This window comes from Anser anser (assembly GCF_964211835.1).
Source record: "Anser anser genome assembly, chromosome: 15".
In the NCBI taxonomy this organism is placed as follows: Eukaryota; Metazoa; Chordata; class Aves; order Anseriformes; family Anatidae; genus Anser; species Anser anser.
The window spans coordinates 3,469,539-3,494,069 of record NC_139736.1 but is presented as its reverse complement, the minus strand read 5'-3'; the positions used below and the strand labels follow the sequence as shown (position 1 = coordinate 3,494,069).

The 24,531-nt window shown below is 39.7% G+C and overlaps 1 protein-coding gene and 1 long non-coding RNA gene across 5 annotated transcripts in view; both read left to right on the top strand.

Annotated features, from left to right (window-relative positions):
• USP22 (ubiquitin specific peptidase 22) overlaps positions 1-24,531 on the top strand; it is a 100,028-nt gene that overhangs the window by 19,319 nt on the left and 56,178 nt on the right. For all 4 annotated transcript variants that reach the window (XM_083799752.1, XM_083799750.1, XM_083799753.1 and 1 more), the window contains one exon: positions 19,422-19,554. In XM_083799752.1, coding sequence (XP_083655878.1) covers positions 19,422-19,554 — 133 coding nt within the window. The remainder of the gene's footprint in view (positions 1-19,421; positions 19,555-24,531) is intronic.
• LOC310881897 lies at positions 1,441-19,415 on the top strand. The gene is made up of 4 exons (XR_014572675.1): positions 1,441-4,275; positions 4,397-4,559; positions 5,107-5,139; positions 5,242-19,415. It is a non-coding gene; the product is annotated as an uncharacterized lncRNA (long non-coding RNA).

Below are 24,531 nucleotides of genomic sequence, written 5' to 3'. Positions count from 1 at the left end.
TGCCAAGGTACACCAGGGTATATTTGAACAAAATACAGAGCAATAAATTTGTAATTGTAATTCATGTCTGATGAATAAGCAAAGCATTAATTTTATTAGCTCTGCCGGCAGCCTCAGCGTTCGAGGAGTGTAGCGGGGCTGTTTTTAGGGCCGCGCTTCATGGAATTCCTTTGCAAGGCTCTCATTTATCGGGTGGTGTCTGGCGTTGAACCGGTGTTTTCTGGGTAGATGTGTATGTTGGTAATCAATTGCCTTTTTTTTTTTTTTTAATGTCCAGAAATGTATGGATAGGCCTGCTTAGTAGTTACTTTAAGTAAAGCTTTCTCCTTCTTTTTATGGTTAAGAGAATGTCATGGAGAAGAAAAAAGTCACTCGGGTTGTTCCCTTTGGCCAACATGTGGTGTTAAGTTCTGGTGTGCTGAACAGTCGCTGCTCTGTGTTAGTGTTACTCATCCAGTGACTTCATCTGCATTGTTTTACTAAAAATGCAGATAATTATTGTAAATGGTTTTTAAAAACTGTTTCTCATTTCAGTAAGTCCCATAGAGGAATCCTAAAGAACTTTGTCTCATATCAAGAGAGACCAGAACTATGTGATGAGAAAATATTTCAGTGTTTAGAAGCTTGTAAGAACATGAATTATTCCTTTTGGGGATGTTGCTGCTGGGTTTAGATCAGGTGTTTCCTAATTTTCTTTTTTTTTTTTAGTTTAAATTCACATTTCTTGGGTTTAATGCTTCATTTCATTGCACAGAACATCATTGTCATGGATTTTTGCCTTCAGTTATTTCCATTTTCTGCGACTGTATATTTTTGTTTGGCTATATGTATTTATGGTCAAACAATGGGGGGAAGGGTATATGTAAAAAAAAAAACATAGTCCAACAACAATAACTTGGTAGTATAGTTGATGGTAATCTGCTTAACCTTGGGATGGAAAAGTGGAGCATTGCAATACGAGATACTTAACAATGTGTGGTATCCAGTGTAGTACAGAATCTTTCTTTGTCTTTTAAGGATCAGGTTCACTAATTTAAAGATTAATTGTAAAGGATTCAAGTCAGCTGTGTTTTGTCAGAGCAGCACAGTGAGGCCACATGCATAACTTTTTTCCCCCTTTATCTGTCTTTGTTCATTTCTTTGGATGTACGTGACTGTTGATGTTCCTCTCTCTTCTTTGGTTTAAAGAGGAGCTCAGTAGTTTTTTTAATTACGTACGATATTAATGGTTACTCTGAACTTTTTTCCCTTTTAAGAGAGTGTTTGTGAGCAAAAGAACTGCCTCAAACCTTCTGAATTAAAGAACTGCAATCCATTGGAATAGCTGCTCTTTCTGACTTTTTTTTTCCGCAGTAGAAGCAGAATTTAGCTGCCCGTGGAGAGAAGCTTCTTTTGCTGTAAAGATGGAAAGATGAAACTGCCTCAAAGAAAGGTGAATAGAGATGGTAGTGCTTTGTAAACGCGTACACCATTCCGTTGTTCATTCCCCAAGAGTCCAGTTCAAGAACGACCACAGTAGTGGTTGCTTCTGTAAGATCATTGCTGCTTGGTAGGGTGCTGGTCTTCAGCCCCTTTCGGAAGGATGCCTTTGGAAGAGAAATACAGGAGGACACACACTTGCCAGGCCTGTTCACATGTTTTAGTCAACTTTGTTTGCAAAATCTTCATTATTGTGTTGACTGTTAGAGGCAAAGTCTGACCTGTACGCAAAATGTGAAAGGACCCACTTTTGCAGTTAATTTGTGATGAAGACAATGCAGGATTTGTTGTAAATTCTCCAAAACCTTGTTTATACTGAAAGTGCAGTGTAATGGCTGGTGAGGATGGGCTGTATTTTGAATATTTATCAAACACAACAAATCTGTATTTCGAGGTGTTGCAGCTGAGCGTCTCGTAATGCTTGCAAATCCTTCATGGTAATAAGCCCTTCTCTGAAGAACCACAGAGTGATTTCTTATCTCCAAATGGACCTCTGGTTATTTCAACCCATTATCTACTCACCAAACAGTCTTAGATAACTGAAATTCATCTGTATAGGACTGTTTTCTATTCTTCCTCCTCTTTACCTATTTTCCATTGGAGTCCTTAGATACCCGATTCTTGCTTTCCAAATAAAATACTCAAATCAAACAGTTACGTTCCTACAACTTGTCTCATCTTTCCTGCTTTACATGAAAATGCATGCACACCCAAGTACCCTTAAACTCTTTTGATAAGATAAATGTAAATTGTACTTGAGAGTGTTTTTTTCTGAAAACAGCCTAGCTCTATTGTACAGATGTTCTTTTGGGAAATGGAATGCACTTCTCTTAATTATTAGCGCTGATGGACACGCTGCGAGCCCAGTATTTGCTGATGTCAGGTAGAATCGAAGATGTGGGTTCTTATGCTTGACAAATGTGACAGTAACTGTACTCCTGGCTGTCTCGGCTGAATGAATCAATCTCACATGCACGAGTACTTATCGGCAATCAGCTATACTGCATAAGCAGACTACCTTCCTTCCCTTATTTTGAGCATAGTCTGCAGGCAGCGTTATTTCTAAAGCACTGCATGCTACTGATTTGTTAGGTGCGGGAGCTCCGGCTTGCTCTTTGTAGCTGATGAACGTCTTGTAGTTTTTGTGCATTTCTCTCTTTCTAAAGGTCTTCCTGCTCTTGAGAAACGGATGCACTTCTATCCAAATGCATAACGGTAACTACTGAATGTCTGTGGCATTAATATATGTAGGCATAAATAGAGCAAGTCCTCTACAAAAAAAAAAAGTATTTTCCCATCATATAGTATACCTGTATTCAGACACTATTTTTGGATAGAAAATTTGCAAGGACTTCCTGGAGCTCTGTACGTACTCAAGAGTACACAAACTACCTTCTGAAACCATCTCTACAGGAAACTGAGATTCACATGTACTTTTTCTTCTAAGTAGAATGATTACATTCATTGATACATATATCTATATACAGAAAAACACACAGATATATATGCTGTATTTTCAATTTGACAAGGAAGATTAATATAAGGGACAGTTCTCAAAAGCCAAGGTTTGTCAAGAGCCAGCGGAGGAAAAGGGAGACATGAAAGGAATGGACTGAGACAGTTCTGATCTTATTTGCAGTACTCCTATTTTGTAAGATATGTAGAGAAGAATTATTTTTTCTTGGAGCACAAAGACTAATGGGATGGCTTACAGAACTTGAAAGGCTATATACAAATAGCTGTTCTGGCTTACTTGTTTTCATGGCTATTATTAGGGGGTTACAGTCTTTGGTTTCATGACATAGCTTAAGTTAGGAGGACAACAACCTGTGGGTTTTATATGAAACTGAAGATAGATCTCTACATTTATGATGAAATGAATTTTCAGCTGCAATAAATGCTTGCATAGTGAAGTGTTGTAGCAGTTGGACACTCGACAGAGCAGCATGGATATGTTCTTCACGCTTCTTGTACCCAGTGCTAAAGGAATTGACTGCAGTAGTGCTCCTCAGAAGTTTTGTTCATTAGAGTTCTGGTTTTCCCCCTTTCTCCATAGTGTTCCCAACCACTCAGTGTGATTTTTTTTTCCCCTGCTGTATCTTTTTAGTATCATTATTTGACTTTTCTTTAGGAAAACTATAATGATGAATTTGCTGTGCAAAAACATCTGTCCAGAGGGTCATGTGGAGTATGAAAACATTTCGTAAAACTTCGTTGTTTTTCTTCGGAGATAAGTTTCACCTGGGGCTGATGAACTGGGGAATCCTCGTGCAGATCTTGGACTAAATGCACGTAGGCATTTACTGTTACCCCGCATCTCTCCTTCAGTCCCGACTGCCGTCACTTGAGTAGCAGAAGCAGTGTTTTAATTCCAAGAATTATTTCATTACTGAGAAAAAAAAAATACTAAGGCACAGATTCACAGTACTGATGAAAAACACTTGAACGTGCCTGCAAACTTTCTGAAAAATTCCCCCTCTCTTAGAGACCCTTTTTTCCACATTCTTAATTTCTGCGTGATTAATCAAAGAATAATTGGGGTAATTCATTAACGTTGACAGGCAAATTGTCTTCTACATCAAAGTACTGTTCTTTTAGCTCTTTGGCAGTGGACAAAATTAAATTTCTAATAGAAATCTTAGTCTTCTCCAAAAAGAAGTGGAAAACGTTATGTAGCATTGTACTTCTTGCTTGCAGGACACAGCCATTACAACTAACAGAACATCTGAAAGGTGAGAGTATTGTGTTTGAATACGTCGATCTGACACCATAATGGCAGTATTTAAACTGCTGAAGGTGAATCCATTTGCATTTATTCCTTAAATCGGGCCTTTGTCTTTTGCTGAGCGTTTCTTAATTTGCTTAGCTTTAAGATGTTCTTTTGCACCTTCTTTAAGCTTTTTTCTTTGTCTTGTAGCTTGAATTCTAATATTTTAATTTCAAGAGCGTTCTGTTGCGTGAACAAGAAGCAATGTGCGTATTACGAGATCTAAGCTATTGTCAAAAGGATGCATCATGGAATGAAACAATGGCATTATGTCCAGAGCTTTCTGTGTTGGCGGCTATTATCCTGCTGAACGGTAAATGCTTTCAAAAACTGCACTAGTTTCAGGATTTTTATTTCTTAACCTCATTTTTTCAACTACGTAAGTAAAATTTGCTAACAAAAGTTTGGAGCTGTTGACCTGAAGTGGTTCTCAGATCTCCCCGAGTGTTTTGTAGGGTAAGTATTTACCCCCTAAAAGTGGTGGGGAGTTCTGTTGGTGTGTAGGTTTTTTTTTTGTTCTAATTTTTACTCTTTTCTGATGATACTTAAAAGGAGACTTGGCACGTGTTGTCTTTGCTAGCATGAGGGTGGACGGTTCTTTTGCCTCGCCAGTATTGGGTAGCACTTCGACAGAATGTCTTCCTTTTCCATTTCTCATATTCTAATAGAGGCATCAAGTAGCATTAGGATTTTATGAAACCTAATTAATTCAGAAAGAAACTGGTGTTTATACAGACACTGTATGATGCTTAGGGCTCTGAGTATGCTCTCATGCTTGATAACAAGGAAGGAAGGGATGGTTTTGGTCCTGAAAGTTATGTTATCTGCACTTAATTATATTTTCACCTTTTCTTCTGCAGCCCTTCCAACATCTTCCTTTGGAACAGTAGAGGGTAGGTGAAGCATTTTTAAGAGACAGGCTTCTCTTTGAAAAATGGCTAGTGAAGTGGCAAAAGAGGAGCCACGTTGTTTTTGTTTTATTTTCTCCTCAACAGGGCAAGGAAAATAGGAAAAAAGATCTCTTGCTGATATGAAATAGGCCTTTGCTGTAATGAATGGCCTGGGAGTTCTTCTGCTTGCTTTTCTTATCCCCACGTTGTGAAAGCTTGCTGTCCTGCTGGATTTTTTTGGAATGCAGAGGTGTGTTCTGGCTAAAAAAGCATGTGCTTTGCCTAACAAGCTTTACTCGCCGTCGAGCCCAGCTGGCTGCTGCAGTCTGTATTTGTTTTGTCTTCACTAATATTTATATCCGTGCTTTAAATTAAACTAACACTTTTTGCATTAAGTGACAACCCAAGCACAATGTCCATAAATGAGACCAAGCACTATAATCTACTAATTTTTGTTTTCAGTGTGCAGCATTATGTAATCAAGCAGCCTACTAAAAAGGAAGACATGGCAGTAACACTGGTGGCGTGTAAATGGTGCTAAACTTAAAGTGACCGGCCTTCGTTGAAAGACATATTTACGTTAAGTTGAGGTTTTAGCACTTCCCTTTGTATGTGGAGAGGACAAGTGAAGAGAGCAGGGTCTGGTCGGTCAGCACAAAATCTCTTCTGGTTACATCTCTGTCTTTTGCTATAGGAGATTAACACATGCCTTTGGCATGTGACATGTATTGGGGTCTGGGGGCTGGCACGGGTCCTGCCCGTGAATATGATAATTGTTCATAGCATCAGGCAAATATACAAAGCCTTGGCCTCTTTCTGCTCTGATGTTAGGTGCCAGAGGATACTCTTTTTATAAGATGCAGAAGCTGCTTGGGAGTTAAACAAAGAAATGACAACAAAACATAACAGAAAAACCAAACCAAACCAAGCACCAAGCCATCAGCAGAATCACAGAATGGTTAGGGTTGGAAGGGACCTTAAAGATCAACTAATTCCAGCACCCCTGCCATGGGCAGGAACACCTTCCATCCCGAAATACACATCTTTTTCTGTTTGGATATTTATTCTCACGGTGGTAAGGGCAGACTCTTTTTCTTCTAACGAGTTCATGTAGTTTAATGCTGCTGTGAGCTGAAGCTGCTTTCTCCCTTTGCTGCTGGGGTAAGTGGCACCTGACCTGCACAAAAATGTTTTCCTGTTCTTGTATTCGTTGTAGGCAGCACTCTGAGCTAGGTCAAGATGAAGATTTGAGTCTATTTGATGGTTGTCCATGTTACTCTCCAAAGAATTGCATTGCAGTGAGGCTCTAGACTTTTTTTTTCTTTACACAAATGTCAGTGGACAGATTTAGGGCCTGGATGTCAATTCAATTCACTTACAGGTTTGCCTCATGTTTATTAAACTGTGCCTGATCTGTATCAAAATAAGTTTCCTGAAGTCAAGATGACTGACAACAAAACCTCAGAAAGATACAAATAATTGCATTTGTAATTACGTTATCAAGAAAAAAACAAGGCATACTTTTATGCGTGATTTTAAAAAAAATCTTCTAGCACTCCTTTCAGTACTGTGCAGAATAGACTGTTAAAATATCAGGGATGAATCTCTCTACACTTAATTTAATCTCAATACAGAAATGTGTCTGTCTAGGTCTTCTGAACTAAGCACTGATAATAATACATGAAATGTAATCTGTTAATGGCTTAAGGCATCTCTGCGAAGAGAATATATGGATTTTCACTTAATGCCATTGTTTGGTATATAAAAAAGAACACCAAAATGTTGTTGAGTAGTTGGATATTGCTGGGAAGAAAATAGGAGTATGACAAGGAAATCTCTTTAGCTGTAGTCAACAAACTAAAAAGAGGATAGAAATGAGTATTTCTACTAAGAGGTTGTCATCTACACTTCTGAGCAGAAGCGTTCAGCATTGTAACTTCAACCTCCTTCAAAAAAAAAAGAATTTCTGATGCCCACGGTGGAGATTCAGAAAGTGCTTCGGAGGCACTGTGGGTTTTACAGTATCAGACTTGTCTGAGGATTGCTATCCTAGCTTCTGAGTAGGACTCGGAAGCCATCAAGAAACAGTGTCCTTGCTTTTTTGAATTCGCTGCTGGTCTGTATTTGCAGTTCTATAGCATGAGAAGAATTGAGACTTAACCGCAAAATATAAAGGTGTTTTATTATACTAGACATTCAGTTCAAACACAGGTAAGGTTAAAGGTGCTTCAGGTGTGGGACTACAGCAATTTGCAAACTCTTTAATGGATGCAGGAATGAGTTTTATCATCAGAATGCTCATTTCCCATTTTTTTTCTGAAGATGCTTTCCTTCATCTTCCTCGTGACTTAGTTTGAGTGAGAAATGAAGGCTGCTTCTGTCTTCAAAAATGTATTTTGTGTTCTTATAGTTTAGGAAAACTTACTAAAGTATACTTGCATGTCTGTAGGGCTCAGAATATCCATCTGTCTAAAGCTTAAATCCTTTAAAGAGTGAACTGCAGTTCTCTGGCCACCTCTCTGTAATCTTCATAACTTCTGATTTGTGAATGCGCATGAAAATTTCCCAGTGAATGAAAGACCTCGTGTTTTGTTCCTGTAAAATGAATTATTAATTTGTTTTGTACTGAGGTATGAGGAAATAGAGCTCCAGTTTACTAGATTATCAAAGCGTGTTCTGTACAAGCATATTGAATTAGCTTTCATTCTCTGGATGTTCCAGCCACTAGCACGCTAGTTGACTTAAAGCATTCCTATACGTGTGTACGTATAGACATAAGTATTTCCTCCTGCTGGTGTTACAATATCAACAGTGGAAGTAAATTAAACTAAGTTAAATTTCCAGTTTGGTCATTACGGTTCTCTTCTATGCATCATTGTAGTGAAAGCACTGTTGTCTTAGACCTTGTGAATGTTCTGTCTTATTTTCTCCAAAATATTTACTGCATAACTTTAGAGGATTCACTTACCCTGTGATAAGACTCTTTAGTGCATAGAGGTTCCTGTGTCTGCTTATGTTGCTTGCGTGTGTTTGACAGGGAATGTGCTCTTTGGAAAGGGTTTGTGGTGCTTTGGGTGAATCAGTCTTTGGAAGCAGAAGCAGCAAATGTTGTGCATAGCTTTCCTAAAACTGAAAGGGAAGATAATTGTTTTGTAACAGTTTTTCTTGTGGGCACTGTGAGGGGACTAGAACTTGTCTTCAGCTCCTATTAGACAAAAAAGTTTTATTCTTATGGCAAGAAGCGACTTTGGCTTGTATGCCTTATTTGTTTGTTATATGCATCATCACTGAAACCCACAATTGTCAGAGAAGTTCTAAGCAATGGGGTAAATTTCTGTGCTACCAGTAGGCTTGTTTTGCTACAGAAAATATAAAAATGTCATGTATAATAACTCTTAAAGTCTTGACAGAATGGTGCATAGCTCCTAGGAAGCTTTTAAACGCAGAAGTGTTTCCTACCAGACTAATGCCTTTCTGGTTAGGCTCAACAATGGTTTTACCCTATGTAGTGTAGCTTTCTTTTTTTTTTTTTTTAATAAAACAAATAGTTGCTAATAGATGCACTCTGTCACTCCATTGCTGCTCATTTTCTACTCGTCTCCTTTTTTGCTGAGTGTATTTTGCCTCATAAATAAGTCATGCCACAGAGAGTCTGTGCTGTAGCATTTCCCATCCATCTTTCCTACTAGCAGAATTGCTTTGACTTTGATGTGGACTAATTAAGTTCACATTTTTTATGGACATCTTAAGAGTAGTTAAAGGAAATATAGCTGAAATATCTCTGCTTTTCTAAATGAGGCTGTAGGACTTGTTAGGACTTTGATCTATGTATCCTGAAGTTTTCTTTTCTGAAAGCAGCTATCTAAGTATTTCTATCAAAGTTGTACGGCAAACTTCCCAAGAGCATACATGTTCTCATAGGGAGAATCAGATTTCTGTGCATTTTGCCCTGCGTACGACAATCTCCGCAGCATGGGCAGTTAAATAATGCTCTCTCCACAACACCGGGCAGGTTTGTCTGTTTAGCCTGCTCCTTGAATTGCTTCCCAAGTCATGTGCTCGCAGATTAGATCAATACATTACCTAATAGGACGGTTAAAAACATTTCCACGATTTGCTGACGTGGGGGAACGGTGAGGTAAAGTAATAGATTTTGTACTAGATGTTAGAATACACTACTGCGGTATTGGCAAGCCCCTTGTTCTCAAGTGAAACTTGCTACTGCAGTGGTGCATTGCAGGAAATAGATAAAAATCAACTCACTGCACATATCCACACATCATTCATATTCTGTGAAAAGAGGCATGCCTTAAGAACCCGATGTAGCTTACGTGTTTTCACAAGGCGCTTTCCACTTCTAAAAGAATGTTACTGTAGGAGAACATGCAATTTAATTTCAACCTGATCCATTATTTAAATTGTTTAAAAACACAGTAGGCTCTTAAATGCTTCTTTTGTCGAGCACTGGAGAAATCATTTAGACTTGTAAATGCTAGTGGTTTGGGTGAGCACCTACCAAAGGAGAAGCAAATAAGCTATTTCAGCATAGTTCTTTGAATTTAGGGGAATCGCTCTATTTCTTGTCCAAGTATCACTTCCTATTACCGGGAATTCATATGGGAAAGCCAGAATTACCTTTTTGGAGTATTCTCCTATTTTTCCTCTGGCCTGTGCTTTTAAATTGTACAACATTTTTTTTTTATCTACCCTCAATTTCATTTCAGCCTTATACCTGCTATGGAATTGTGTGTGAAAAGGTTAATTAAAAAAAAAAAAAAGGCACAAACATAAACCAGCACCACCACAACAAAATCTGATTCGGTGCCCAGCCCTTGGCATGGTGCATAACCCAGGCTAAGAAGAGCAGGAAAAAAATCTATATGTATAGGTCAAATGATGACTACTGAGATCTTTGATTCACCCTCAGACACGATTCTTAGTTTCATCAAAGCACTCCGGTGTTAGGCTGACTCACTGCTCTCTTGAGAAGAGTCTTTTAATCAAAGCGTTGTTTTTAGAGCTTAGGTAGACTTTGGCTGCTACGCTGCTCTCATTTAAGGGCTTGCCTTTGTTGCAGCGATGATTCAGATTAACATGTTGTCTCTTCTGAGTGCCATCCATCCATCCAATCCGTCATCCATACCTACAATCCCTTCGTGTCAGGGTGTTGGAGCCTTCACTGTAAACTCCTTCAGGGTGCAGACACTCCGAGCTTAACATAGCACAAATTGTCTATAGGAATAACTCTCCCGCTGCATAGCGTAATTGTTTTAGAGCGCGAAGGCGTGATTACAGCACAAATAAATACCTGCAGCGCTCTACAAGTGTCGCTGCCCTTCGCTGGGAGACGCAGCACCAACAGCCGAGGTGGTGGAACAAAGGACGCAAGTGCTCCTCATCGGTGTCCGGGGGAGGTCACCTCTCTCAGGTTAGAAAAATCTGAATTGCGTGCAAATCATACAAGGCAAAACAGGGCAGTTTAAGACAATTCCTGCTGGTAAGAAAGGTACAGATGCGTAATGCAGCCCGTGTTGGAAAGTCTGCCAGCTGCGATGAAGGGTAGGGCTTCCCCGTGCGGGCAGCCCACTGTGCTCACTTGTGGTCTTGCTGCTGGCCCGTGGTATCCTCTTTTTTCTTTTTTGTAGGATCAGCATCATTCTTTGTGGGGCAACATGGTATAGAAGACAAAACAGTTTAAAAGAATGGCTCTGTGTAAATTTAGATGGATCAACAGAGCCATCTGAAGTGATACTGAAAGTCTGGGGGAAGACACTGTGGTGTCAAGAAGTTGGCAACGCCGCATGAATCCAAGGCCTTATTTAAAAATAAATGAAGTTTTCATTTCTGAAAAGAAATTTCGCAGGAATTACTTGCTTGGACACTAATAGGAAACTGTTTCATGGGGACAAACAAGATGAATGTACTGATGTTTTCCATCCTGCCTTTCAGTGCAGAGCCACATTTGGGCTTTGATCTAATTGAATGAAGGACCACATAAAAGCAAGTCATTATTCTTGTTCTGAATCCTTGGGGAAAAAAAATGACTTCCTTGAAGTAGCTGACTCTGGAATAGGGAAAGGTTACTTTAGGATAGGGCAATCGTAGCATATGGCTGTATAATGGCTCATAATATTAGGAATTACTAGATCAAGTGTTGTAGGTGACACCTGCGCAAGGCCTGGTTCTTTGTGGTTTAAAGCTAGCAGCACACTTCCAGGAAGGCTTTCCTGACTCTTACAGGTCAATCTTTGTAAATATTAATCCAAAATCCATGTTTATGCAGAGGAAAAGAAGGTTATCTTCTGAAAGAACTTTTTTTTTTTCCGTTCTCTTACTGATTTCAGAGCAGCTGTAGTGTGTTGGGGCACACTGAAAATGGTCTTTAACTTGTTTTTCTAAATTAATGCCCTGCCCGCAAGAATTCAGAGAAGCATGTGGAGTTGTTCAGTAGAACAAACAAACCTGGTATTACCTGATATTTAGTATATGTAGAAGCTTTTTAAAAATTTCTATATGGAACCTGTTTGCAGGTGGGTTTTTTGTTTGTTTCTGGTTTGGGTGTTTTTTTTTTATTATTATTTAAGGGTCTCAAACTCACTTAAGGATTGCACCTTACAATTCAGATTGAGTCCTAGACGGGACCAATTTTCACCTGCTGGCAAGGGAAAAGTTCCCCGTGTTTTTCTTAATTGTGCTAGGGAGTAACCCCCTGCCAATTTGGTGCTGAAATCGTACTGTTATGTGAATGAGCTATTCCAGTAAGTAGTCATTGTGCTCTGGAACCGTTCCCTAATATCCATTCCTATTTTACGGAGAGTTTGGAGAAGAAAAGTGAATGGTCTGGCTACTGACTCATAAGTCCGTGGGCACTGGGATAGTACTGGCTTTGTGAAAATTCCTGGGATAACTTGATCCAGACTTTTAATCCTTCAGCAGAACAGCCAAGTGTTACTTCAGAATTACTCGGAGTGTTTCTGCTTCCAGTGGATTTGCTGGAAGATGTTTTTATAGCTGGCCTCTTCTCAGTCGTGTTGTGGAGCAGCCCCTCCGTGTTGCTTACAGTTCATGAACCTGAGGGGTTCACCTGCATGCTTCCCATGCCTTTGGGTCAGTGTGCTGGCTTTGTTACTGACGATTCGCTTTTATATACAGCACTTCCGTGGCGTTCAGCTAACTCTTGAAAGCGTACCTCTCATCGTCATCCCTCCCTTCGAGCAGGAGGGTCCGAAGATCCATGACAAAATACTGTCAGATAGGCTTCCGACGTCATTTTTGTGGTTAATCTTACATTTGAGAAGATGTAAACTTCAGGAATTGGAAGCAGCTGAGCCATTATGATTTCTCTGGATGGGGATCCTGGTCCAGTCAAAATATTTGGCCAGCTGTGCGCTGGTTCCTGGTGGGTTAGCCACACTGTTGTGACATGTCGTTACTCCCCGAGAAGGTAGCTCAGGCTGCCTTGTTCATTAGGATAAAATTCTGTTCCTCCAGCCTCCAGAAAATTTGTCAGCCTGGCAGCACAGCACCCCAGAACACTTAGCAGAGGCTCGTCATTGCCAGATGAGGAAATTGAGATAATTTGTCAAGACCGAAAAAATACAAATGAAAAAGGAATAGGATTAGCATACTTCTAAATCCTTTGGACCAAAAAATACTAATTAAGGACATCATTCAAAATACTCTTGATATTGGCCTCCAACGCTTCGTCTCCCTTGTGTGGTTGCTAATGTGTCTTCCATGAAGATAGGAGGGAAAAAAAAAAAGAAAATAAAGGCAATTAAAAACATTGCCTTCAGAATTTGAATTAAAAAATCAGAAAGCAAAGACTGCAGAAAAAAATATATTTTTCTCTAGCAGTGGTGCTTTGCAAACATACTTTGCACAAGTTTAATCCGTTTGGAAGAAAAAGGAAAAAAAAGATGTCTCCACAGCTCCTCTCAAGCATCTTTTTTCAGCAAGTTCAGCAATACTTTTTCCCTCTTTCATTTTTTCCCCCTTATAGGCAGAAGTATGTTCTGTCAGAACTTGTCTTGGGTTTAATCTAATCTACATAAGGACAACAAACTGCTCGTGTGGCCTGATGGTATATTTTTGTTTCTCCTTAAGCTGAGAGCTGTGATGTTTCTTAATTTTGGCTTTTTCGTGTTGAATTCTCACTTTCCACACCGTTGTGCTCCAACTTGTGCTGAGATGATGGGAGCCAGGTATCCTGTGTGGAGCACCCGGTGGCAGGAGGGAGCCGGCCAAGACACCGGCGCAGAGCAAACACCTTATATTTAATGCTTGCTGTGGAACACAGCTGAAATAGCTAACCGTCTTTTCCTGCTGCTGTAAGAGATCTAAATAAATTGTTTGGAATAGCCCAATTTAAGAAGTCACCTCTATTTGGCTTTTTTTTTTGAAGGTGACTTCCTGAACATGTGTCAAACCCACAAAATTAGCGCACGGTTTTGCTGGCACTGGTAAGCCTCTTACTAGGGCCCCTGACCCTAGTGGGACTGGAAAAAAAAAGCACAGAATTGATGAAGTGTTCTTTAAAAAACAAAAGTCTAATCAGACGACAACCTGATTGAGACTTGGTTGCAGGAAGTGAATGAACAATACTCAAGTTGATTTTTTTTGAATCTGATGTGTCAGAAACGTGCGCTTACTCAGAGGAGCTCTGAATCATCCTGTCAGCGCGGGGAGGAGAGCTTTCTGTGCCGTGCCACAGACCTGCGGAAATCAGTCCCCTGGTTTTGCTTCTTGAAATCTAAGAGCCCTGCTTTGAAGTTTTAAGTATATAAACTTGCAAAATACCCCAGCCACCATATTGATGGATGATGGGCCTGTGGCATGCCTGCCTGAGGAAAGCAATACAGTGAATCTTGAGGTAAATTTGGACTAAGAAGTGATATAAGATTGTAAGGCTAATTTGACCTGAATTTGTTACTTCTGAGGTACAAAGAGTACTCTGAACAGTACTGAATCTTGTCAGCTGTGCTCTCCTATTGGCTTTCTCTTCCCACATGGCCAAAGCAATGCTGCTGTTCGAGTAGCCGCAGGGTCTCCGTCTTCAGCACAGGAAGAAGCAGCGGTCGGTCATATGAGCTTTTGGGTTTATCTGCCCTTTTCTTTTCAGAAAGTAGACTAAGGGAAGCATGCCGCTCTTCACTCCATGTGCTGCTGTGTCTACATTACATTTGGACAAGAATTGGTTTCAGGGGCTTGGCTGTGGTCTAGACTAAGGCTTTGGACAAGCTGATGCTCTTCCACTACTTTCTCCTACCCACCTCTCCCCCAGCGTATGGAAAATATCTCTGGGAGACGAGGATGGGACTTGAATGGATGTATTCATTTGATTATCTCTTAATATCTAGTTTTAAATCCAATTTAAATACAGAAACAAAATCGGAGCAGGAGGGAAAGCGAATTACAGGTAAATCAGCTTGCAGGCATCTCATGGTGTTGCCACGTTTTGCCTCTGTACGTCAGGCGTAGCACCTTATTCTGCCTAAATCGCTGCTGGAGTGTTGGAAGCAAAGCTGGCTTCGGAACAGGCTTCCTGATTTCTGACAGAAATCCACTTCGAGTTCAACAACTGGAACTGCTCAGCATCTCCTTGTGACTGGAGTTCACCTGTTTTTGTTGAAGTACCACCTTGTCAGGAATGGTTTGTTGAGCTGAAGTGACGTGGTTGCAGAACAGATGTTCTTCTCTGGGAGCGGAGCAGATGATGGTGTGACAGACTTGTGCTAGGAGGGAGAATTTCCCACATACTCTTATATCCTGTGAGTAGGCATATTGAGAGCTGCACAGCAAGTCCCTTAATTGGTGTGGACTGAGATTAAAGATCTTTCTGAAAAATTAGACTTGGTTTGAGGCTGGAAATTGTGATAATATATTAGAAAATGAAATAATCTTTCCTCTTGTTTCTGATGTGGCTCAATATTTTCAATATTTTGTCTTGATTTACACAAAGCTGACTTTCAAAGGTGGGGAAAGTAAAGTAGGTTTATCTTTGGAAGATTTTACTTTCCTAATATTTGTGCTCCTGCATAAGAACTTGTACATGATAAAACACTTGCCGGGTTCCATAGCTAGTTTATCGGCAATGTGTTAACTGCTTTGAGGGTATCTTATGAATCTGCTTTTCTGAGTTGTGAACACGTACAGTGCGGCAACACCTTTCTTAGGATCTTTTAACCTCCCAAGCCTCCCACTGTCTTGTAAGTGTTACCTAGTTCATCTTTTCCTGTGGACCCTTGTGGTGAATATGGGTTGCAGATTGTGAAAGGTAGGAGGTCTTTGGCTCATAAATTTGTAACTGAAAACAGCTTTATTCTGAAGGTGCTTTGATATATTTGGCGTGAGCGTAAGAGGCAAGACTGCTAAAGCGCCCTAATGGAAAACTTCTTTATAAAGATGTTTTCCTCTCGTGTACAATTAAATAAAAATGGAGCATCTAAAGCTACTTCTAGAATAGTTGGAAATGTGGAAGAATGGTTTGCAGTAGCTAAGGACTATTGTATGACTCCATTTTTTCTGCCCAGTTGGCTTTGCAGGAATAGCATATTGCCATTCAAAGCTGCTATTTGCTGGTTTGAGGGGCCGGTGAGATGTGAAGCTGAAACAGGTTTGTAGGTTTTTGAGCACCTGACACCATATGCCCAGCGTGACCTTCTTGCTGTAGCGGGAGCCTGTGCTGACCTGGAAAATGAGATTTGGGACTGAAACTGTCAGACAACGAACTGCCAGGGCAAACCCAAGTGAAGATGATGCGCTCGTTTTCTCCACCACTGTTTCAATGTTAGAATGGTAAACTAATAATAAGCTGTTCTGACAACTTGGAGAGACTTGAAGTGTCAGCAGTCGCATTCATTTAACCTACTAATGCCTGCTGCTTTCTTTTTAACTCACTTTGTGTCACAGCTGTTAACAATATCACGAGCAGGTAGCCTGCCAGGGGTGGCCTGCCAGGGGTGGATTCTGGATACTGCCCTGCCTTACTGGTGGTTTATGGTCATTTCCCTTTTGTGTACTGTGCACTAGATTTTACGTCCTCATTTGCTATGCTGGTTAAACCTCCTTCAGAGGAGATACAGAGCCATGGCTGGGGTTTGGACTTGCCAGCTAACCTTGTTTTATGTAGTAATAAAAGGAGATTAGCAGAGGAAAAAACACTGTGGAGGAAATGGGGATGTGTAGTGTCGCTAACTACTGCCGTTTTGTCAGGAATCGTGCTAGTTACTGTGGGTGCCTGTACACAGCTTATCTGGTGCGGGACCATTTGAAAATAGTCCATTTCATTTTGAAACCTGCCTGTAGTCTTCCACCGGATAGAAAGTGGTCGTGGCCTCTTCTAAGGAACCTCATGGGGAGACCAGAAAGTCGAGGCAGAACTAAAGGGGCAGCAGATGGAGAGAGGCTCGGTGTGGACTGTGGAAAGGCTGGCGAGGGGCGGACGGGGAGGGAGAATGGGGATAAGGATGGGGAGCGGGATACCTGAGGGTGGGGAGTGTAAAGGAGAGGCAGGTTGGAGCCCAGCAGTCATGGGAGAGGGTGTAGAGGAAGGGGGACACCTCAGGTTTACACCTCTGGGTGAGGTGAGGGGCGTTCTGGTGGCGGGGCCATACCCGGGGAAGGAGCAGAGGCAGGCTTTGCCTTCCCCAAAGCAGCAGGCCGCGAGCGGGACCGGGCTCGCTTTTTGGCAAAGTCCAGACTTGTTTTAAAGCAGGCTTGTGGCTTTGTGGGTCCGGCCGATTCTGATTACTCATTTGCAGTGTTCTGTTGCCTCTTAGTCAGAGCGTAGCCTCAAGAGATGGGAGCGGGGTGGGAGTATTATGAAACAAGGTAATTGGATTATTTGGGGGGGGGGGTGGCAGGGTGGCAGCTTTGTTGTAACTTAGCAAATTGTTTAAAAGCACATACAGATGAAAAGGAGACAGCTAATCTGGTTAAGAATAGCCGCTATGGTTTTTGATATTGATTTCTTTCCTCACTCTGTCTCTTAACCTTGTTTTCTTACAATTTTAGAAAAAGAGTCTTGAGCGATACTGAACTGATAGAGGATTTGGATAAAACAGCTTCTTTAAATAAATGATGGAACTTCTTTTAACCACCCACTGAGTTCTTCTGCATGCTTATATTTCTTTTAATTTTCATTCAAATGAAAATTAATATCCCAAGAGTTTTTGTCTTTTTGCCTAAAATGATCAGTTTTTACATACTTATGTCATCTGTTTACAATACATTTAATGCTAAAAGATTTATTTTTAGCTGGCTAAGTAAAATAGCTAGTTGCTCGAGTTGTTGTCATAGCAGCAATCTTAACAGATAGGCTGATCCTATTTAGCTTTTGCAGCCAAAGAGCAACCGTTAGGCAACAGTTTGACAGTTCTGCAGTATTTTTCTAAAGATGGAAATTGTGCTGCTGGTGGTGGTGTTTTTTTTTTTGGGGGGGGGGGGGGAAGCTACTTTAAAATATTTTTCTGTAGGTGTGTAGAGTTTGTATCAACTGGTTTATTTTCATCTAACAACTTTGGAGAACTTTGGATGCATGGCATGTGAAATTCAGGATTTGTGTCTTAATTTGTAGAAGCTTGAAATTCACAATGCAGAATATTGCAAGCTGCTTTGTTTTTTTCTTAATTTATTTTAAAATGTTTTATTTTTAAAGCCATGAATATTCTGAAAGAAAAATGCCAGACTAGAAAACAGCATTGTGCATCACTTATTCAGCACTAATTTTAAGTTGTGGCAGACTGGGCAAATACTGCTGGAGAACTTTGGGGTTTGTCTTGGGTTAAATACGCTGCCTCAGTTAGTAGATCACAGCCCTTACTATTTTAGTAAATCCTGATATTTTTAATTTTTTAATGTGAAGGGGGAAAAAAGGGCTTCTAACATTCATGAGCAAAGGAATTGATGACCAAAGTATTTTCAAATCAGTCTATGAACTAAGATGCAGTCAACGCCTCTACAACTGGTATTTGTAGCTCTGAGCTCTTACAGAAGTCCAGTAACTCTTAAATGTGTTTGAATGTAGTTGTCTGTGAGTAAAGTGAATTTATTTGCGGTGAAGAATTCTTGCTGTCTGTATCTTCCGATCAGATGGTATTGGACTTGAAGTCTTTTTGGTGTTACTGAGCAAAAGGCTTATCTCTCAAGCTCTCTGAAGTCTCTGACTAGACAGTCATTATTCGGTGGATCTGTTGAAGAACCTGAGTTGAATGCCAAGAAAAGGTTTTGGGTGTTGTTAGCTTAAAGAATGCTTTGAATATGATGAGAGTCAAAAAGTCCATTTAATCTTCTCGTTGTTTTGTGCAAGCCTACTTAAAAAGTATCATTGTCTTAGGACTGTAAACTCTCATGTCAGGTTTATATGCTTATTTCAAATGAGTGAATCATGGTAACTCATCTCATACTTTCCCATTTTGCATCTCTTGGGAATAGTCAGCTCTTCACTTGCCAAACTTGAATCAGATCCAGTCTGTGAGAGTGGTAACTGCGACTTCTGTGACTCCACACCTGGTATGAATTTGCAGTTGCACCACTCTTTTCATGGACTGGTATAAGGAAATCTAATGAATGAATCTGGCAGAATCTCCTGGCAGAGAAAGAAAATCATAGAATAACCCGAGCTGGAAGGGACCCACAGGGATAGAATCAAAGAATCATTAAGGTTGGAAAAGACCTTAAAGATCATCTGGTCCCATCCCTCTACCACCAATATTACGCACTAAACCATGTCTCCGGATCATCGAGTCCAACTCGTGGCTCCACACATGACCACCTGAAAACCAAACCCCATGTCTGAGATTAGCATCCAAGCACCTCTTGAACTCTGGCATGTTCAGGGCCATGACCACTGCCCTGGGGAGCCTGTTTAGTGCCTGACCACTCTCTTGGGGAAGAACCTTTTCCCAAAGAACCAAGAGAGAGAGGATGCATCCAGATCTCTCCCCGGTCTCGATACAAGTAGCAGTGACTGCTTACATCTGCTTGAAGCGTTCATTAAACTACAGGCTGTAAATGGTTTGGCTGTTGTCAGCTCTTAGAGGAGACCTACTCTCTGTCAGGACTTGGAAATGTATTGGGTAAATGGAAGAGAGTTCTCCGTTAAGACATCTAATTGGTGTTTTTGTCACACGGAGGCAGAACTCCTGGTTCCCCTGCTGGCCTGCAACATTCAAAAAGTATCGAGTAAAAGAGAAAGCTAGTGGTTAGATCTACATCCATTTAGTTGGACTTCGATATATATATATTTCCGTTGTTCTTATTGTGTGTATCTTTCTCTGTTTCAGGCAAAGTCGTGCATTTGTCATATGTGTGGTGCCCACCTGAATAGACTCCACTCTTGCCTCTACTGTGTCTTCTTTGGCTGTTTTACAAAGAAACATATTCACGAGCACGCGAAGACAAAGCGACACAATTTAGGTAAGCTGTCATCCTGATGTACTCACCATTGCTTTGTCTTAGCCTCTCCAATTCCAGGCCAGTAAGGTGGTGTGTTCTTGTAGCAGGCTCATTAGACAGGGAGATCATTTTTTTTGTGTTCTGGGTTGATTAGTGGCATTATTTTAAAGCTGGTGCTTAAATTTGCACTGTATCACCAATAAGCTTTTTGTCTACAGTGTACTAAGCAGCAATAATTCATTTTTTATCTTAGTATTTATGAATTAACATCATATGGGGAAAATAACAAAAATGTGTGTAGACAGAGCTGACTTTTTTCTAAGTTTGAAAAATGGTCATTTTAGTGACTAAACTAGAGTCGTGTTCATGTTTGTAATGTTCAAAGCCAAAATAATTCAGCCTTGCTTTCAGATAAGTTACTCATTTCTTATAGTTTAGAACACTGTTTTGTTTTGTCTTGATGCTCTAATATTATAAAATTTACAAGAACAATATTCACTGTGATTCTGCCCTCCCTAGCCACTTGCAGGGAGGGAAAGTATCCTTTTCTTCCCTCCTTATCAAATTAGTTATACTTATTTCCAAAAAACTGAATTCTGTTTACCACGTTTAAGTCTATGGTAGCCAAACTTCATGAAACAGCTCTGCATCAAAACTTTTTTTTTTGAATAACTGTAATCAGGCATTTCAAGTTGCAGTTGTGTATGTAACCCCTTCCCGTGAACAGTAGCACTAAAGAATTACAGGGACAAATGAACACCGATATTTCATACAAGTCCATGTATTATCCGAAACATTTTCCTAGCCCTTTTCCAAGATCAGGTCAGCTTTGCAAATTTTCTGGTTTTTGAGGTTTTCCTTGTACTGTACTTACTTCAACATTGTGCTTGTTACTATGATAAGGTGATATCCTGAACAACAATTAGCCCAAAATTAAAAAAAAAAAAAAAAGTTATTTTTTTCTTTACTTTTTTTTTTTTTTAACTTCATTTGGAGGATGAAGTCATCAAGGTTGGTTCCAATGGGACTAAATTGGTTCTGAATGTCAAGTGACCATATGCTATTTGTGACAAATGTTTATTAGCTTAAGTAAGGAAAATGAGGATGCTAGACCTTGGGATTTCATGTTGTTTAGCTTGCTACTTAAAGCCACAACAAAAACAGAAGCAAGCATTGGTTTGAAGGAAGAAACCAGAAGAAAGCATTGGTCTTGAAAGAAGGAAGTAGGGTGCAATACAGAGAACATTTTTAATGAAATATTTATTGAGGGGGGGAAATAAGATCATGAAAAATCAGAACTACAGTTGAATCCAATTTCGCTTGCTATACAACACAATTTTTCTTTGAATGAAGATACGTTCTTGATAGAATGATACAGGAAAAAAGACATTTTTCCTGAAATAAATTTTCTCTTTACTGTTGTGGCTACCTTCTCATTTCACTTACTGTAAGTGCTAACAGAACAGTCTTTATTTTCCTTGAAGATAAAGGCGCACTAGAAGGCCATAGTGCTGTGTAATGCTGTGCTTAAGAAACTTGCATGTAAGTTTACTGTTTATGGAAAAGATGACTTAAACCAGCAAACTGTTATACTTTCTTCCTCCATGTGTCAAGAAAGAAAAATGTAGACTTCGTAGTGGTGTAGCTTAAGTTTCTAAACTCTCTGAAAAGTAGAATACTGTAAAAATAGTACTGAATATTCACGATGTTTATGAAATTGCTGGCTTTTAGAGAGTGACATGGTCATAATTCTTGGTGTCAAGGTAGGCATCAATATTCAGTATAAACTGAAGCACAGATAGCTGTACTGTAAATAAGAACCGTAAGAGGAAAAATGAAATGTGTTACTATGAGAAGACACCTGAAATCAGTGAGTGCTGATAAGGCCACATCTGGAAATGTGGATGTAGTCCTGGGCAACGTGCTCTAGGTGGCCCTGATGCTGGGTGGTTAGACAAGATAACCTCCAGAGGTCCCTTCCAACCTCAGCCCTTCGTTGAATTTTTTTTCTTTGCATGATGGCTCAGTGGCAACGTGTTGCTCACCGTAATAGAAAGGTTGAGGTTTGGAAGTGGGGCGTTGTTTGGTTTAGAAATGCTGAAAACAGAAGTAGGCCAATGTGCTCATGTTCCAGGACAAAAAAAAAAAAAGGGCAACCAAAAAACCTATATGATATTTTAAATCACTTTTTACATGGTATAATCTCCAAAGAGCTTTTAAGGTCAGTTCTTTTGGTTAGGTTGCTTGGCAACCTTTACCAATGCAGAAGTAGAAATTAGTAAAAACTCTAAGGATTTCACTCTAGTAAAATAAATAAATAAATAAATAAATCTGTTTTTCTGGTAAAATGTATATATGTATAAAAAACCACTTTGTGCCACTTTAAGCTTATGGCCAGGCTTAGGGTTTAAAAAAATACAGTGCTAAATTAAGACCATTAGAAGGTATTTGGCTGTTTATCTGTGGATACTGCGCAAACATTGTAATATTTTTACCTTCAAGCTTGCTGTATTTAAGGAAAACTCTTTTAAAAGAGCCTTTTAATTGTACGCGTTGTGAGCTGCTGTTTTAGCTACGTATTTGGGAAGCCTAAATTCTTCCATGTTAATTTTTGTGCAAGTTAGAATTTGGTAGTGTCTGCTATAGTGAAATGTCTTGTGTTTCCTTAAAAAAAAAGGAAAAGAAAAACTGGACAGAGGAGGTAGGTGCTTTGAGGATGCACTCTTGCTTAAAGACTTAATTGTGTCACACCATGAAAATAACTGCAAGAATGCGTAAGAGAAGGTACTTAACAAAAGATACACAGCCTTTAGATAAAAAGGGGCAAAGCTGACGCAGAATACCGTCTAATATCATTCCAAAGAAGTATTTGTTTGCAGTTAAATGGAAAGTACTCAGTGCTCACACGCATACAATGTGAAGATAGTACAACTGACTGCTTGATTTCTGCTTTTGGAGGTTCCTTTTTTTTAATGTATGTTTTGGTGTTTAACTTCCAGCTGCATGTGAAATGAGCTGTAAAAATGTGTAGTTTTGCTAGTATTTTTGGTTGCATTTACTGCTGCAATTTTCGTTGGAGAAATAACATCCGATAGGCAGAAATGGGTTAAGTGCTTAGAAATTTCAAAACGAACAGGAATTATTTTAAAACACTTGGTGACTTTTTGCTGAGCCAACATCAGTCTCCATGGAGACTAGCAGGAGTTGCACACTTAATCAGGGTTCTAAGAAATATCGTAGATTTCAGCTGTAACAGCTGTCTGAGCACTGGAAGTGATGTTTTTGCAGCTAACTGCTATATGTTTCAGGAGCCTTCGGGATCGTAGTCTAGAGTGTTCTTAAAATACACCCCTTATTATCTCTGCTTCCCTGAGCAATACAAATTAGACACTGGCATCATGACCTTACAGTGATACCCGTGCTCTTGCATCTGCTTGCCTGTTAATAATACTGTACTTACTTGAATGCATTCCTTAAATTGTGGATATGGGTGGCGGGTAGGTGAGGTAAAATCCAGCTATATGGATTTTTTTAACCTTTTTTTTAAACCTTCTGCATTGCACAGGCTCACCGTGGTAGGTTGATACTTCCACTAGGATGGGAATTGTTCAAGCAATATGCAATTTCTACACAGATGTGAAAACTTTTAGAAAGAGGTATATAAGACCAGCCTTTCCAGGGCCTCAAAGTCTTGAGGCTACTCAAATTTTTCCTGTTCTGTTTCAGAGCCGTGTTGCTGTTACGTAGTTTTTCGGTTTCATTTTGAATGTTCTCTGTGAGTGAATAGTTTGTTTCCTTTACATAATATCTAAAACTTTTTAGGGAGGTTTATCATATGAGAAAACAAAATTGCTGATTTTTCAGAATGAAATATTTATGTGACCTTGCTTGGCAGTTTTCCCCCACATGCTTTTATTTTTATATATGAATGCACACATGCATGTGTGCAAGAAAAACAACTGGTGTGGGGCTAAGGAAGATCCACGTTACAGATACTCTGAGTTAGATTAGTTCACTTAGTTCACTGTTTTAGATACTCTCTTGACACATTTAGTAGTATCTTAGAAATGGCACATAATATATTTTTTGGTTGAAGTCTTGGTCTACTCTGAGGCCCTGTTAGAGATAACCAATGAACCTCTGTCCTTCTAGTTCACTTAAAAGACTGAATAAGAAAGAGTTGGAAAACTGACATACCATTTGGTTTCTAAGAAGACTGGCAAACATAGTCCTTTTCAAAATGAGTCCTCTTAGAGTGCATTCGTTATTTATTAGATCACAAACTGTTTGTTGAGGAACTGGTTCTTCTAAGTATATGCTCCAATAAGTCTGTGGTGAGAGGAACTGGATGGGTGAGCATAGTAGTAATGCTCGTAGGGTAAGGTGGGTATGTTTGTTTGTAGAATTCAGAAAATTTCCACTTTCCTTAGAAAACAACTAAAAATGTTCACCTGATTCAAATGAAACAACAAAAAAATGGTTTCTATACATAAAGTCAGTCACAGGAAAAAAATCCTATCACCGCTGCTAATGTGTAGCTCTTGGAATTTAATATGTAGGAACAGAACAATTTTACGTTAAGACATGACAGTAAAAAATATTTAATTTCCATTTGAGTTGGAAAGTATTGACAGTAATGTTAATTCTGCACGACGGCAGCAAAGTAGAGTTTTTTTGTAAACAAGTGAGACTTTGATTATACTTCCCTGTGTGGAAGGGCAATTAACACAGTTCCCAGTGCAGTATATTGCAGTGCCAGAGTAGCAGTCTGCTTTTTCCTTTTGCATCCACCTCCAGAAAGGGGTAGAGAAGGTCATCTGGGCATTTTACCAGCCTCTTGATTTGACTTGAGTTCTAATGCTTTGCTTTACTGTAGGTGTTGGAGCAAGAAGCCTCTTAAGGAGATGAAGGCAAATGGGAAATAGGATTTATTATATTACAGTTCTATCAGAGATTCATCATGTCAGATTAACATGTCTTTTTGATAATTGCTTACTT